The sequence below is a fragment of the Hydra viridissima genome, unplaced genomic scaffold (genome assembly GCF_058129835.1).
Source record: "Hydra viridissima isolate aposymbiotic clone 2 unplaced genomic scaffold, HvirCarnegie_v1 scaffold_3, whole genome shotgun sequence".
Classification (NCBI taxonomy): domain Eukaryota; kingdom Metazoa; phylum Cnidaria; class Hydrozoa; order Anthoathecata; family Hydridae; genus Hydra; species Hydra viridissima.
Window position 1 is genome coordinate 20,770,829 of NW_028324302.1, and position 18,177 is coordinate 20,789,005.

Sequence of the window (18,177 nt, forward strand, 5' to 3'; positions counted from 1 at the left end):
GCAAAAGTTCCACACTACATTAATTTTGAAAAATTGCTATCTATATATCACTCAACTTTTGGTTCACATTTACAATATGCATGCCAAGTTGGGGACAATCTAAAACCGTCTGTCTTTCTAAAATCGTTTCGCTTCAAAATAGAGCAATACAAATAATTAATTTCTGTCCTAGAAACTTCCCTAATGACATCCTGTATCTTACCTCCAAAGTTCTTCGTTTCTATGACTTAATCCAGTTCCTAAATTTTTCATTTGTCTGGATCAATAACACGGTTTTTCATTTGAAACGTTACAAAGTGTTTACGAATCGTCTCATTTATATTTATTATCACTCCACTTTATTATAGCGTGATTCTTTCTTTGCTGTCTAAAATATCTTTTGATAAATATTTCAATTTACTGAATAAATTGAAAAATTATTTTATTGATTGTAAACTACAATAAACTGCAAAACTGCTAAAAATATTTATAGTGAAAATATATTTAAAACTGTTGACTTCCTTTCATAATTTCAAGTAAATCCTCTTAAAATTTTATTTTTTTATTATTATGTGTATTAATGTAAAGAAAAAAGTAAACATCCAAACTAATTAAAAAAATGCTAGCAAATTTTTTTTAAAAAAAATAGTCGTTTGTTCTGCTTTAAGAATTAAAATTCATCAAATGTTTTTAAAAAAATCATGTTTCACAATAATGACATATTTTAAAGCTCGTTTGTTTGTTTTAATGACTAGAGAGAATTTTCGTATATTTAAAAAACCAAAAAAAATTGTTATATTTAAAATCCAATCTGGCAATGTTTTGCTTTTGAAAACAAAATCAATTGTAAAGTTAATTTTTTCAAATGGCGAATTTTAGCAATTTATTGTATATTTTATTACTTTCAACTTGAGTTTAGAGCACTTAAATTAGATTTTGAGACAAGAATTTTTATACAATTCTTGATCACCATAAAATTCTCAAACATTTAAAAAAAAAAAAAGAAGGGAGTGGGAGAGGGGGGAGGGGTAATAATGTTTAGTAGCACTCGTTATTAAATAAATTCTACATTTATAAATCTTTTGTTGTAATATTTAACAATACGACCTTCTTTTTTCCTTTAGGACTGTCTAAAGTCTCAGGTATTGAATCGCAAGAGTTTTTTTGTTGTCTAAAGTATTTTTCGCCTCTGACGATAATAGCGCTGTCTTTAGACATTCCTTGTTCTAAATTTTGTGTTTTCTAATTATTCGGTCAAGCTCTTCACACAAATGTTGAATTGGATTTAGGTAGGTGAATGTTGAGGTGAATGATGTTATTTTGATACAATACAGGTATGTTATTTTGATATATACAGGACCTACAGCTTCACTACATAATCGAATGATTCGGATCATTGTACCGCTTTACTATTTTAGTGGTTTGAGATATTTTTTCATATCAACAAATTTTTTATGCCAATTTAAGTTTCCTGTCGTAAAGGCATTTTGGCTGACTGTAAAGCAATGTAAGGCATTAAACTATTTGTTTATTTTTTATAAAATTACGTACTGTATTTTCCCTAGCATAAGCTGTTTACAGGACTTACTTTGCCTCAGCACAATCTTAATCTAAACTTTTTGGTGTAAATTTTGTTATAAATGTTTAAAGGTTTTCTATAATAATCAATTAATCGCCATTTTTACTTTACTATACTCGGGTGATTTAAGGCAAGTCTGGCTTTTATCAGTATTTGGTTGCGCTACTAAACATTTCTTTTGAGCATAACTACATTTGGCAAACGATTCACTAAAATGCACGTTACCTGGCAAATGTTGTTAAAAATTAAAATATTAATTTTTTATAACATTATGGGTTTTAAAAATAAACAAAATGATCTCTAAGCACAACTTTTTCAGTAATGTTCACTCTTGTGCACTACGATAGTTGTTGTTATCCATTTGTACAACTAGTTATTTGTGGTACAAATAGAAAATCCGACGTTTTTTAAAAACTTCCCGCGTCGCCCATAACACGACTAAAAGGAGCGACCATCGTAAACGACACTTTGAGCTATAAAATCGATTAGCGTATATAAGGTTTTTTTTTTATTGTCGGGTGAATCCATGTGATCAAATTTACATATTTACTTGACAAAACCAGGTTGCGATCAAATAACAAATGTTGAAAAGCTAATAAAGATGGGAAATAAGTCTCTTCTGCCGTTAGCAAAAAAAAAAAATTTGTACAAGGATAAGTAAATAAAAATATCAGTAACGAGCAAGCTATGTTGTATAGCCAATCTTTTAGGATTACTTGTTGACCTGTGTTTATGATATTTAAACTCGCCTTTGAAATTTTTGGTTTTTAAATATTTTGTAGCTGTTTGAAGAAAAGCAGAACTCATTTTCTAATTTAAAAGTTTTACATGTAAAAATGTTAAACCAGTTGTCTTGTTGCTGTGTTTATCTTTTTGTTTTTAGTTTTTACTTGAAAATGAATTGAATGTTTCACTTGATCTTTTCTAATTTTTATGATTCATTTTCTCTGCACATACATACATACATACATACATACATACATACATACATACATACATACATACATACATACATACATACATACATACATACATACATACATACATACATACATACATACATACATACATACATACATACATACATACATACATACATACATACATACATACATACATACATACATACATACATACATACATACATACATACATACATACATACATACATACATACATACATACATACATACATACATACATACATACATACATACATACATACATACATACATACATACATACATACATACATACATACATACATACATCTAAGTTGTTAATTTTTCAATTACTACTACAAATTTTGTGAAATATTCATTTTTCAGCAAATGTAATAATGATAAAAAACAAGACAAGTTTTGAAAGTACAAGGTAAAGTTGCAAAATCCAAATGTTTTTCATCAATTATTTGTCTTTAGCAAACCTTGAAGTTTTAATTGGTGGTGGGTCTAAATAAAACTTATATAAATAGAAGGGAGATATTTTTAAAGTTTCTTCCTCCAGTTCCATTTATTTATTATTGTTCATTATATGATAACAACATTATATTGTGTATAAAATACAATATGTTGGATTAATACTGACAAAACTTGTTTCTCATGCGACAATCAAAAGTAAGTGTCAAACATTCTTCAAAATGCAATTTATGGGAATCAGATCATAGTATTAAGCAGATTGTTTTATTGCAAAAGTAAGAAATGATGATATTAGATACTAGATGAAGGCTGCATCTTACATACAAATGAAAAGTGAAAAGATAAAAAATGCAGGATAAATATATACCAGGCCGTCAGCCTTTTTGTATTATAGGCGAGCGACAAATACCCCTAAAAAGTAAAAAGACTTGTTTAGGCTCAAATTAAGATAATCTAATAGGTTTTTTCTATTTCAACTGCGCAAATTTCGAATTTCACAACAACAACAAAAAAGTAAACAAAGTCGAAGAGGTTTCGAACATTTAAGTTCGAACCGAAGAACATAGCTAAACTGTTTGAGTGTTTTTACATGAAAGCTAAAAAAAAGAAAAGGTATGAAGATTTTTAGTGCCATTTTCTTCACATTCCTACCGAAGAAAGATACTTTTACAGAAAATCTAGTTAATTGTCCAATTTTATTCCGGAAGAAGAGTTTAGTTGGTGATCCAATAAAAGATTTTCTGAGCAGTATTCTCAAAAAGCATGAAATATGTTGAAACCTCAAGATCAATTAGAGCATACACTTTAAATAGGTAAATATAAACATTTATATTTAACAAAAAAAAAGTAATTTTTTTGCTAAATATAAATGTTTATATTTAACTGTATATTTTTTATCTATTATCGGCTGTTTCAATAAAAACAAAGTCGGTCTTTGAAAACGGAATACATAACGTCACATTCTTATTGCCATCAATCACGCGAGGTGAAAATACGTCACACGCGTTTAAACAAAAATAACACGAAGAATAACGAAATTTTCTCAGACTAGCTTTAAATCACTCGAGTATATTTAAATAATCTTCATCTTCATTTATGCACAGTACACAAATTACTATTTTAACAGAAAAAGACTTAATGGTTGATGTATTTACTTTAGTAAATGTAGATCATATGTGCTAATATTTGATGAAATTCAGAATTTTAATATTTTTCTTTTCGCTGCGCTTGAATAAACTTATATGAAACCTATATCAAGCTTGAACAAAACTTTTGAATAAAATAGCTTAATTGAGGCAGACTAATTTGTTTGCAATTATTTATTAAGAAAAAAAAAATTATATTTAAAACCAAAACTTGAAAAAGATACTGTCCATTTTCTGCATTATTTGCAAATAATTCTTCTTTTTTGTTTTCTAAGATAAAAATTTAAATGATCAAACTCCGGAAATGTTATGACTGCAAGAATGCAAAAAAAAAAAAAAAAAAAAAAAAGAAGGTTGAGGGAACAGGAGGGGAGGATATAAATTTAAAAAAATAATTAAATTGGTTATTTTAACCGACATTTGTTTTATATTTATTTCAAATATGTATTATTTAATTATAAGTAAAAACAAAATTTAAACGGCTTATTCTAGGCCCGCCTCACAAGATTTAAACCTGAATGCAAAAAAAGAACTTGAGCCTTTAAGTCAGATATCAAATTCGAAATTTTGTTTCAAGGGTTAAAAACGGTCCCGAAAGCAGACTTGAAATTAAAATTTTAACTAAAATTTTTAGTTTCCTTTCATGCATCCGAGCCTAATTCAGATAAAAATAAATCTCACGGAAGGGGTATATATTGTAAAACATATAATAGATAACCCTTACTCAAGTGTACTAGGTCTCCATCATCAAGAACATCCTTAATTTTGTCGCAGTTTGATAGTAATCCATAGCTTTTAGAATGTCTCAGAAAAAGCTTTTTTTTTTCCGGAATAGTTAAATTCAGACCATCTTCTTCGGTCCCTTTTTCTGTAACGTCAGTTTTGCGTTTTAAAGTTTCTTCAATTAACCAGCTAATGGTTTCTTCACCGTTTCCGCATGGAATTACATAGCAAATACCGAAGTAATTTACACATATCTTCATTTTAATAAATCTTCTTTTTTCCAATATAAAAAAATTCATAAAATAAAACTAAAACTTAAGAATGATATTTTAATGTTGAAGACGTAAAAGGTATTATAAGAATTATTGATAATTAATGAAGCATTGATACAGTGTCTGAAATTTTTTTCAAAGTAATTAAATATTTTAATATTACAGCAGGTTTTTTTTAAAAACTATTAACTATTTTAATCAAACTTGATTTAAACTTTGAAGGATGGACTTTTAAAATTAGTAGAAGTGGAATTCCGATTTATTTTCCGAAATCATTTATAATCTTTCTACTGAAGATGTTATCACCATTTTTGTGTGATTTATTTATATAAAAAATGCGTTGTATATAAATATTTAAATATTCTAAATCCTTTTTACAACGCACTTTATAAAACTTGTAATACAGTTATATACATATACAGAGCTGTCATGTGTCAAATATGTCTGATAAATATTCTGCCGACATAAAATATGTCCGAAATATCTCTCTGTCCACATATTTTGACATAATTTCATGTCTGAGACATTTTCTGCCGACATAAAAAATATCAGAAACATACTTAAGTGATATACATTGTGTTTTTGTTTTTTTTTGTGTGTGTCCACTTATTTCGTGTTTTATTTTTTGCGAACAACAACGAGACAAAAAAATTATCAGTTTCTTCTCCTATAAGAGAAAAAAAATTTTCACACGCATGATGAATGTAGCATTTCATGCATTGACGATTTATAAAAAGCTCAAATTATTTGAGTGTATTTTTCACAAAAACGGATTTGTCCAATTTCATCAGCTAACACGAAATACATGTTACGGTTTCCTCCTTCTTTAACAATTTTAAATGGGATTTTCTCTTGTTTATGCAATAAAATATTCGCCGATTTAATAATTAAATCTTAAGAAAAAAAAAAGCAATAAAAAGAATATTAGCTGTTCGAACAAAAATTTATACAAGAGGACAATCGTTTAAACCCCGAAAAATGAAAAATGCGATTAATAATCGTAAAATAATATGGCGCGTAATTTAAATATGTGAAAATTTAAGATGCACAAATATACAAACCCCCAGAACGCATGCAATCTAGAGTGCACAGTTACACCCAGTAACCAAAAAAATGCTAACCTTGTCCTTTTTAAAGAAAATGGAAGTACTTTTTAAAAATAAATACATAATATATAAATTAGCAAAGTTTATTTGAGGTTAACTTGATACGAACCACTCGCATCGCTCAAATATGCTACTTTGTTGGAGAAAAGCATCTTAAAACCATTTTGAAAGAACTCAATAAACCCAAAACACACCTCTAAACACAACTTTAAAGGCAACCGAACTTTTTCTGTCGTTATTTTAGGTTGCTTTTGTTTTTTAAATCTTATCCTTATAAGTTCTTTAAAACTGAAATAAAATTTGTGATTTTTACGTGATCTTAGCTTGAAAGCGCTTGAAAGCAAAATGTTTTTGGTTCAAAAGCCAAGTTTTCCTCGTTATATCAAACTTTTTTAGAAGCTTTCAGAAATTCTAGACAAGATCTTACTTTTTCTAATGCTTTGATAACATATCGCATTCTAAAATTCTCATTTTCAAAAACTATTCCTTTAAAAGAGAAATTGATTGTTTCTATCAAACATGAAAAGATGACGTTTAACGAAGACTAACTGAGACTAATCGACAAACAAACCTATAATAAAAATACAAGGCATTAAAAGATCCTGAAAAAGGGATGTCTAACAAAAAGTTAGCCCAAAAGTTGGGTGTTCCAAGGAACACAATATCAACTTAATTAAAAATAAAGACAAGATATTTACCTCGCTGGAAAAAAATGTTACAAAATCTGAACGGAAGAAGTTTCGTACTGGTAATTTCAAAACTGTAGACAAGGTTATATTGACGTGGTCGCGAAAAGATGTCAACATATACCAATTGACGTCATCATACTAAAAGAATAAGCATTAAAATTCGCAGAGGCATTTAGAGTGTTAAAAGCATTTGATTGTTACTTGCATAATTGGAAAAAAAGGTCAGTTCCATTTTGTCAAACCTTATTGTATTTAAGTTTAAACACATCCATCAGCAATTAAATTTTCCAACGTCTGTTTCAAGATAAAATTCAATTTTTCTATTCTTATATTTAGGAATGACATCAACTTTAAAACCACCTTTGGCAAAAATACCTCCGCGACAAATGGTTAATTTAGTAAAACTTAAAAAATGAAAATCTTCATAAATTTTGACAAGAACTAATCGACAAATGCAATGCAAACGACAAATAAACGACAAATGCAATTCAAACGACAAATAAACGACAAATGCCGACGCAAACTGAAATATAAGAAAATCAAGCCAAATTTCTTACAGCCTTATGTTGAAAAACACTTAAAAAGAACTACAATTTTTTGCGCTTGCTAACCATTTGGCGCATTTAGCTAAGTACGAGCGTCATTGTAATAATAACTGTAAACTCGTTTATGTCCTATAAGAATCACTTTTCTTAACAAAATGTTTGGCAACTATCTTTTGCATAACAAAATGGAAAGAAAAATTTTTATACGAAGCTTCAATAATGTCGTAAGGATTTATGAAGTTGAAAAAAAAGAAGTATAGATTTAGGATTTCTCCGACTAAGTAAAATTTATTTAAAATACTGAACAACTCACTTTAACTTTTAGTCAAAATATTGCTTTTGGCGCTCAGTGCAAGAGTCTAAATCTGTAAACGTTTTTAGAGTCGAATGATAAAAGTTCTTTTTAACAGCGTAACAAATTTCTTTTAGATTTTTTGTTAGAAGGGTATTTGTCAGAACTCTGTCAAAATTATGATTAAAATGGCTGTGACATAAAAAATTACAACTGAATAGCATTTAAATCAAAAGACTCCAGCATCGAGATTTCTTACATGCGGCGAGGAAAATCGTTTTAATGTCTCAAACGTGGAAGCGGGCATTCCAAGGCATCCTATTTTAATCGTTTTATTTGACAATTATATTGAGTGTTGACAACATGTTTTACATGTGAAATGCAAAAAACATGAATGTACGTGCAAAAAGAATAAATACAGTAAAAATAAGTGCAAAAATAAAGGCATTTTTCAAATCGTGGCTGTTTCAAAATAACTTAGTCACTTTATTTTGAACAAACTTCATCAAACACAAGACTACAGCTTTTGACTTCTAAAGACACAAACACTATCTTGGAACGAAATTAAATATTCTGGCATAGAATTATTTTCTATTTCTTTATGATGAAAACAATTAGATTATAGAAACTTATGCAGTAAATGGTTGAACCTATTAAAAACTCTACTCTTCTTTTTGCCTATCTTAATTTCTAATATGGTACAGGACACCGTATAATAAAAACCACATTTAGCAACAAAAATTAAGTTTGACATTGTGTTCACATTCTAATGAGGGAAATCGAAACTTTATTTCACTCTTCAAATTAAATTGAAATGCGCTGTAAATTTGTAACAATGATATCACTTCGTAAGAATATATATCTCAAAATAAATCGACAGATCTGCCGGACATACTATGCCGTAGCAACTCTGTACATACACATAGAGCAGCTAAATATATACACATATTGACCCTAGATAGTCGATTTTTATATAATGACCATAGCAATTTGGAAATTGAAATTTCTGTAAATCATATTTTATATCCAAAGTTTCCTTTTTCGAACGAAAAAGCAATTTAGGATTTAAACTCACGGTCGAATTACTAATTTAGGAATAGAAAACAGATCTATAAGAATACTAAAGGGGTGAAATGTTTTTATAACAAATTGCCTCCCAAGGTAATAATTTTTTTTTGCTTGTTTTACTTAGAGATTTGAGATATAAAACTCTGTCCTTTTTCCAGTAACAAAAGGTCTTTGAAAAGAATTAAGTCGATAAATATACCCACTAAAAATTACATTTATTCTATATTTGGCCAAATTTAACTTTTAAAAAATTAACGAATCAAGTTTATGTATGAGTTCCAAATTTCTTTTGTTTATTAAATTGGAATCTTTAGTATAATGAAACGGAAAGAAATATTTTTATATGAAGCTGCATAAACGTCGTCAATGTTTGTGAATGTTGAAAAGAAATATGTTTAGATTTGTGATTTCTACAACTTATTTAAATGTCATTTTATTTGATATGTAACTGTCTAGTTGTAATTTTAATTTGCACTTTATTGATGCAACAGTAAATTGGCAACTTAGCTTAATAGTTAAACGTAACGATATACTTAAATTCCCTCCTTCAAATATATAAGCCTAATAAATTATATACCATGATGTTACGAAACAACCAATTAATTCAATTGTTGGCTGTAATTAGTGAGATAAACACGAATTAAGTTAAAAAGTAATACAACGTCAAATCGTAAAGGATGTGATTTTGTTAGTTTTTGTAATGTCATTAAAACGGCTTTAGGCTTTAACTTTACTAAATAATTATTCTCATCATGTTCAGATTAACTGAAAGATATTCATTGAGATTAAGAATTTTAGCTTAATTAAAACCCCCCAAAGGAGTATAATCAAGAAAAAAATCACTTAAGGGAAGTTTTCATTTGCTTTCACACTGTCTCAACTTTATATATCTCAACTTCTCGACTTAAATTACTCTTTTTGTGTTTGCCGTCGCAGAATTCATTTTTGGGAATGTAGAGTTGTGAATTGAAAACTTCTTTGCTTTTTGCTCAAATGATTTCACGAGGCAAGTTGCATTCAGATTTTTCAGTGAATAAATTTCGAAAAATTTTGTCAAAATTTTTCACTCTGAAACTTTTTTTTGTAACAAACCTAATCCAAGAAGGTAAATAAAATAGCGAACAATGAGTCGTAAATGAATTTTAAAGTGGCTCAATTGAATCGTAAACGAATGAAATGATTGAAAAGAACTACTTTTAAGTTGACCCGTCTTTAAAGTTAGAAGCGAGTCTTTTTCTGGAGAAAAAAAAATCTTATCCTTATAAGTTCTTTAAAACTGAAATAAAATTTTTGATTTTTACGTGATCTTAGCTTGAAAGCGCTTGAAAGCAAAATGTTTTTGGTTCAAAAGCCAAGTTTTCCTCGTTATATCAAACTTTTTTAGAAGCTTTCAGAAATTCTAGACAAGATCTTACTTTTTCTAATGCTTTGATAACATATCGCATTCTAAAATTCTCATTTTCAAAAACTATTCCTTTAAAAGAGAAATTGATTGTTTCTATCAAACATGAAAAGATGACGTTTAACGAAGACTAACTGAGACTAATCGACAAACAAACCTATAATAAAAATACAAGGCATTAAAAGATCCTGAAAAAGGGATGTCTAACAAAAAGTTAGCCCAAAAGTTGGGTGTTCCAAGGAACACAATATCAACTTAATTAAAAATAAAGACAAGATATTTACCTCGCTGGAAAAAAATGTTACAAAATCTGAACGGAAGAAGTTTCGTACTGGTAATTTCAAAACTGTAGACAAGGTTATATTGACGTGGTCGCGAAAAGATGTCAACATATACCAATTGACGTCATCATACTAAAAGAATAAGCATTAAAATTCGCAGAGGCATTTAGAGTGTTAAAAGCATTTGATTGTTACTTGCATAATTGGAAAAAAAGGTCAGTTCCATTTTGTCAAACCTTATTGTATTTAAGTTTAAACACATCCATCAGCAATTAAATTTTCCAACGTCTGTTTCAAGATAAAATTCAATTTTTCTATTCTTATATTTAGGAATGACATCAACTTTAAAACCACCTTTGGCAAAAATACCTCCGCGACAAATGGTTAATTTAGTAAAACTTAAAAAATGAAAATCTTCATAAATTTTGACAAGAACTAATCGACAAATGCAATGCAAACGACAAATAAACGACAAATGCAATTCAAACGACAAATAAACGACAAATGCCGACGCAAACTGAAATATAAGAAAATCAAGCCAAATTTCTTACAGCCTTATGTTGAAAAACACTTAAAAAGAACTACAATTTTTTGCGCTTGCTAACCATTTGGCGCATTTAGCTAAGTACGAGCGTCATTGTAATAATAACTGTAAACTCGTTTATGTCCTATAAGAATCACTTTTCTTAACAAAATGTTTGGCAACTATCTTTTGCATAACAAAATGGAAAGAAAAATTTTTATACGAAGCTTCAATAATGTCGTAAGGATTTATGAAGTTGAAAAAAAAGAAGTATAGATTTAGGATTTCTCCGACTAAGTAAAATTTATTTAAAATACTGAACAACTCACTTTAACTTTTAGTCAAAATATTGCTTTTGGCGCTCAGTGCAAGAGTCTAAATCTGTAAACGTTTTTAGAGTCGAATGATAAAAGTTCTTTTTAACAGCGTAACAAATTTCTTTTAGATTTTTTGTTAGAAGGGTATTTGTCAGAACTCTGTCAAAATTATGATTAAAATGGCTGTGACATAAAAAATTACAACTGAATAGCATTTAAATCAAAAGACTCCAGCATCGAGATTTCTTACATGCGGCGAGGAAAATCGTTTTAATGTCTCAAACGTGGAAGCGGGCATTCCAAGGCATCCTATTTTAATCGTTTTATTTGACAATTATATTGAGTGTTGACAACATGTTTTACATGTGAAATGCAAAAAACATGAATGTACGTGCAAAAAGAATAAATACAGTAAAAATAAGTGCAAAAATAAAGGCATTTTTCAAATCGTGGCTGTTTCAAAATAACTTAGTCACTTTATTTTGAACAAACTTCATCAAACACAAGACTACAGCTTTTGACTTCTAAAGACACAAACACTATCTTGGAACGAAATTAAATATTCTGGCATAGAATTATTTTCTATTTCTTTATGATGAAAACAATTAGATTATAGAAACTTATGCAGTAAATGGTTGAACCTATTAAAAACTCTACTCTTCTTTTTGCCTATCTTAATTTCTAATATGGTACAGGACACCGTATAATAAAAACCACATTTAGCAACAAAAATTAAGTTTGACATTGTGTTCACATTCTAATGAGGGAAATCGAAACTTTATTTCACTCTTCAAATTAAATTGAAATGCGCTGTAAATTTGTAACAATGATATCACTTCGTAAGAATATATATCTCAAAATAAATCGACAGATCTGCCGGACATACTATGCCGTAGCAACTCTGTACATACACATAGAGCAGCTAAATATATACACATATTGACCCTAGATAGTCGATTTTTATATAATGACCATAGCAATTTGGAAATTGAAATTTCTGTAAATCATATTTTATATCCAAAGTTTCCTTTTTCGAACGAAAAAGCAATTTAGGATTTAAACTCACGGTCGAATTACTAATTTAGGAATAGAAAACAGATCTATAAGAATACTAAAGGGGTGAAATGTTTTTATAACAAATTGCCTCCCAAGGTAATAATTTTTTTTTGCTTGTTTTACTTAGAGATTTGAGATATAAAACTCTGTCCTTTTTCCAGTAACAAAAGGTCTTTGAAAAGAATTAAGTCGATAAATATACCCACTAAAAATTACATTTATTCTATATTTGGCCAAATTTAACTTTTAAAAAATTAACGAATCAAGTTTATGTATGAGTTCCAAATTTCTTTTGTTTATTAAATTGGAATCTTTAGTATAATGAAACGGAAAGAAATATTTTTATATGAAGCTGCATAAACGTCGTCAATGTTTGTGAATGTTGAAAAGAAATATGTTTAGATTTGTGATTTCTACAACTTATTTAAATGTCATTTTATTTGATATGTAACTGTCTAGTTGTAATTTAAATTTGCACTTTATTGATGCAACAGTAAATTGGCAACTTAGCTTAATAGTTAAACGTAACGATATACTTAAATTCCCTCCTTCAAATATATAAGCCTAATAAATTATATACCATGATGTTACGAAACAACCAATTAATTCAATTGTTGGCTGTAATTAGTGAGATAAACACGAATTAAGTTAAAAAGTAATACAACGTCAAATCGTAAAGGATGTGATTTTGTTAGTTTTTGTAATGTCATTAAAACGGCTTTAGGCTTTAACTTTACTAAATAATTATTCTCATCATGTTCAGATTAACTGAAAGATATTCATTGAGATTAAGAATTTTAGCTTAATTAAAACCCCCCAAAGGAGTATAATCAAGAAAAAAATCACTTAAGGGAAGTTTTCATTTGCTTTCACACTGTCTCAACTTTATATATCTCAACTTCTCGACTTAAATTACTCTTTTTGTGTTTGCCGTCGCAGAATTCATTTTTGGGAATGTAGAGTTGCGAATTGAAAACTTCTTTGCTTTTTGCTCAAATGATTTCACGAGGCAAGTTGCATTCAGATTTTTCAGTGAATAAATTTCGAAAAATTTTGTCAAAATTTTTCACTCTGAAACTTTTTTTTGTAACAAACCTAATCCAAGAAGGTTAAATAAAATAGCGAACAATGAGTCGTAAATGAATTTTAAAGTGGCTCAATTGAATCGTAAACGAATGAAATGATTGAAAAGAACTACTTTTAAGTTGACCCGTCTTTAAAGTTAGAAGCGAGTCTTTTTCTGGAGAAAAAAAAATCTTATCCTTATAAGTTCTTTAAAACTGAAATAAAATTTTTGATTTTTACGTGATCTTAGCTTGAAAGCGCTTGAAAGCAAAATGTTTTTGGTTCAAAAGCCAAGTTTTCCTCGTTATATCAAACTTTTTTAGAAGCTTTCAGAAATTCTAGACAAGATCTTACTTTTTCTAATGCTTTGATAACATATCGCATTCTAAAATTCTCATTTTCAAAAACTATTCCTTTAAAAGAGAAATTGATTGTTTCTATCAAACATGAAAAGATGACGTTTAACGAAGACTAACTGAGACTAATCGACAAACAAACCTATAATAAAAATACAAGGCATTAAAAGATCCTGAAAAAGGGATGTCTAACAAAAAGTTAGCCCAAAAGTTGGGTGTTCCAAGGAACACAATATCAACTTAATTAAAAATAAAGACAAGATATTTACCTCGCTGGAAAAAAATGTTACAAAATCTGAACGGAAGAAGTTTCGTACTGGTAATTTCAAAACTGTAGACAAGGTTATATTGACGTGGTCGCGAAAAGATGTCAACATATACCAATTGACGTCATCATACTAAAAGAATAAGCATTAAAATTCGCAGAGGCATTTAGAGTGTTAAAAGCATTTGATTGTTACTTGCATAATTGGAAAAAAAGGTCAGTTCCATTTTGTCAAACCTTATTGTATTTAAGTTTAAACACATCCATCAGCAATTAAATTTTCCAACGTCTGTTTCAAGATAAAATTCAATTTTTCTATTCTTATATTTAGGAATGACATCAACTTTAAAACCACCTTTGGCAAAAATACCTCCGCGACAAATGGTTAATTTAGTAAAACTTAAAAAATGAAAATCTTCATAAATTTTGACAAGAACTAATCGACAAATGCAATGCAAACGACAAATAAACGACAAATGCAATTCAAACGACAAATAAACGACAAATGCCGACGCAAACTGAAATATAAGAAAATCAAGCCAAATTTCTTACAGCCTTATGTTGAAAAACACTTAAAAAGAACTACAATTTTTTGCGCTTGCTAACCATTTGGCGCATTTAGCTAAGTACGAGCGTCATTGTAATAATAACTGTAAACTCGTTTATGTCCTATAAGAATCACTTTTCTTAACAAAATGTTTGGCAACTATCTTTTGCATAACAAAATGGAAAGAAAAATTTTTATACGAAGCTTCAATAATGTCGTAAGGATTTATGAAGTTGAAAAAAAAGAAGTATAGATTTAGGATTTCTCCGACTAAGTAAAATTTATTTAAAATACTGAACAACTCACTTTAACTTTTAGTCAAAATATTGCTTTTGGCGCTCAGTGCAAGAGTCTAAATCTGTAAACGTTTTTAGAGTCGAATGATAAAAGTTCTTTTTAACAGCGTAACAAATTTCTTTTAGATTTTTTGTTAGAAGGGTATTTGTCAGAACTCTGTCAAAATTATGATTAAAATGGCTGTGACATAAAAAATTACAACTGAATAGCATTTAAATCAAAAGACTCCAGCATCGAGATTTCTTACATGCGGCGAGGAAAATCGTTTTAATGTCTCAAACGTGGAAGCGGGCATTCCAAGGCATCCTATTTTAATCGTTTTATTTGACAATTATATTGAGTGTTGACAACATGTTTTACATGTGAAATGCAAAAAACATGAATGTACGTGCAAAAAGAATAAATACAGTAAAAATAAGTGCAAAAATAAAGGCATTTTTCAAATCGTGGCTGTTTCAAAATAACTTAGTCACTTTATTTTGAACAAACTTCATCAAACACAAGACTACAGCTTTTGACTTCTAAAGACACAAACACTATCTTGGAACGAAATTAAATATTCTGGCATAGAATTATTTTCTATTTCTTTATGATGAAAACAATTAGATTATAGAAACTTATGCAGTAAATGGTTGAACCTATTAAAAACTCTACTCTTCTTTTTGCCTATCTTAATTTCTAATATGGTACAGGACACCGTATAATAAAAACCACATTTAGCAACAAAAATTAAGTTTGACATTGTGTTCACATTCTAATGAGGGAAATCGAAACTTTATTTCACTCTTCAAATTAAATTGAAATGCGCTGTAAATTTGTAACAATGATATCACTTCGTAAGAATATATATCTCAAAATAAATCGACAGATCTGCCGGACATACTATGCCGTAGCAACTCTGTACATACACATAGAGCAGCTAAATATATACACATATTGACCCTAGATAGTCGATTTTTATATAATGACCATAGCAATTTGGAAATTGAAATTTCTGTAAATCATATTTTATATCCAAAGTTTCCTTTTTCGAACGAAAAAGCAATTTAGGATTTAAACTCACGGTCGAATTACTAATTTAGGAATAGAAAACAGATCTATAAGAATACTAAAGGGGTGAAATGTTTTTATAACAAATTGCCTCCCAAGGTAATAATTTTTTTTTGCTTGTTTTACTTAGAGATTTGAGATATAAAACTCTGTCCTTTTTCCAGTAACAAAAGGTCTTTGAAAAGAATTAAGTCGATAAATATACCCACTAAAAATTACATTTATTCTATATTTGGCCAAATTTAACTTTTAAAAAATTAACGAATCAAGTTTATGTATGAGTTCCAAATTTCTTTTGTTTATTAAATTGGAATCTTTAGTATAATGAAACGGAAAGAAATATTTTTATATGAAGCTGCATAAACGTCGTCAATGTTTGTGAATGTTGAAAAGAAATATGTTTAGATTTGTGATTTCTACAACTTATTTAAATGTCATTTTATTTGATATGTAACTGTCTAGTTGTAATTTAAATTTGCACTTTATTGATGCAACAGTAAATTGGCAACTTAGCTTAATAGTTAAACGTAACGATATACTTAAATTCCCTCCTTCAAATATATAAGCCTAATAAATTATATACCATGATGTTACGAAACAACCAATTAATTCAATTGTTGGCTGTAATTAGTGAGATAAACACGAATTAAGTTAAAAAGTAATACAACGTCAAATCGTAAAGGATGTGATTTTGTTAGTTTTTGTAATGTCATTAAAACGGCTTTAGGCTTTAACTTTACTAAATAATTATTCTCATCATGTTCAGATTAACTGAAAGATATTCATTGAGATTAAGAATTTTAGCTTAATTAAAACCCCCCAAAGGAGTATAATCAAGAAAAAAATCACTTAAGGGAAGTTTTCATTTGCTTTCACACTGTCTCAACTTTATATATCTCAACTTCTCGACTTAAATTACTCTTTTTGTGTTTGCCGTCGCAGAATTCATTTTTGGGAATGTAGAGTTGCGAATTGAAAACTTCTTTGCTTTTTGCTCAAATGATTTCACGAGGCAAGTTGCATTCAGATTTTTCAGTGAATAAATTTCGAAAAATTTTGTCAAAATTTTTCACTCTGAAACTTTTTTTTGTAACAAACCTAATCCAAGAAGGTTAAATAAAATAGCGAACAATGAGTCGTAAATGAATTTTAAAGTGGCTCAATTGAATCGTAAACGAATGAAATGATTGAAAAGAACTACTTTTAAGTTGACCCGTCTTTAAAGTTAGAAGCGAGTCTTTTTCTGGAGAAAAAAAAATCTTATCCTTATAAGTTCTTTAAAACTGAAATAAAATTTTTGATTTTTACGTGATCTTAGCTTGAAAGCGCTTGAAAGCAAAATGTTTTTGGTTCAAAAGCCAAGTTTTCCTCGTTATATCAAACTTTTTTAGAAGCTTTCAGAAATTCTAGACAAGATCTTACTTTTTCTAATGCTTTGATAACATATCGCATTCTAAAATTCTCATTTTCAAAAACTATTCCTTTAAAAGAGAAATTGATTGTTTCTATCAAACATGAAAAGATGACGTTTAACGAAGACTAACTGAGACTAATCGACAAACAAACCTATAATAAAAATACAAGGCATTAAAAGATCCTGAAAAAGGGATGTCTAACAAAAAGTTAGCCCAAAAGTTGGGTGTTCCAAGGAACACAATATCAACTTAATTAAAAATAAAGACAAGATATTTACCTCGCTGGAAAAAAATGTTACAAAATCTGAACGGAAGAAGTTTCGTACTGGTAATTTCAAAACTGTAGACAAGGTTATATTGACGTGGTCGCGAAAAGATGTCAACATATACCAATTGACGTCATCATACTAAAAGAATAAGCATTAAAATTCGCAGAGGCATTTAGAGTGTTAAAAGCATTTGATTGTTACTTGCATAATTGGAAAAAAAGGTCAGTTCCATTTTGTCAAACCTTATTGTATTTAAGTTTAAACACATCCATCAGCAATTAAATTTTCCAACGTCTGTTTCAAGATAAAATTCAATTTTTCTATTCTTATATTTAGGAATGACATCAACTTTAAAACCACCTTTGGCTAAAATACCTCCGCGACAAATGGTATGACCGCCCCATGGAATGAAGCTACTCTCCCAAAGTTGCTCTCAAATTACAAACTTAAAAACATTTTCAATGCTAATGAGTTTAGGCTTTTTTACCAGTGCTCCCAAACAAAACGTCTCATCTATC

At 28.8% G+C, this 18,177-nt stretch overlaps 1 protein-coding gene across 5 annotated transcripts in view; it reads right to left on the reverse strand.

The window, feature by feature from the left end:
- Positions 1-17,817, reverse strand: part of LOC149891398 (histidine ammonia-lyase-like) — a 46,919-nt gene extending 29,102 nt beyond the window's left edge. For 3 of the 5 annotated variants that reach the window (XR_016450706.1, XM_090081724.1, XM_090081725.1), the window contains exons 1-4: positions 17,669-17,817; positions 14,086-14,214; positions 10,503-10,631; positions 6,921-7,049 (exon numbers count right to left, since the gene is read on the reverse strand). Coding sequence is in view for 3 of the 5 variants with exons in the window: in XM_090081724.1 (XP_089937850.1) it covers positions 6,921-7,049; positions 10,503-10,631; positions 14,086-14,214; positions 17,669-17,776 (495 nt within the window). In the remaining 2 variants the exon portion in view is untranslated. Of the gene's footprint in view, positions 1-4,345; positions 4,392-4,845; positions 5,118-6,920; positions 7,050-10,502; positions 10,632-14,085; positions 14,215-14,934; positions 15,098-17,668 lie in introns of those variants that run through there. The other 2 variants (XR_016450707.1, XM_090081726.1) reach the window with 2 other exon arrangements.
- Positions 17,818-18,177: the final 360 nt, after the last annotated feature.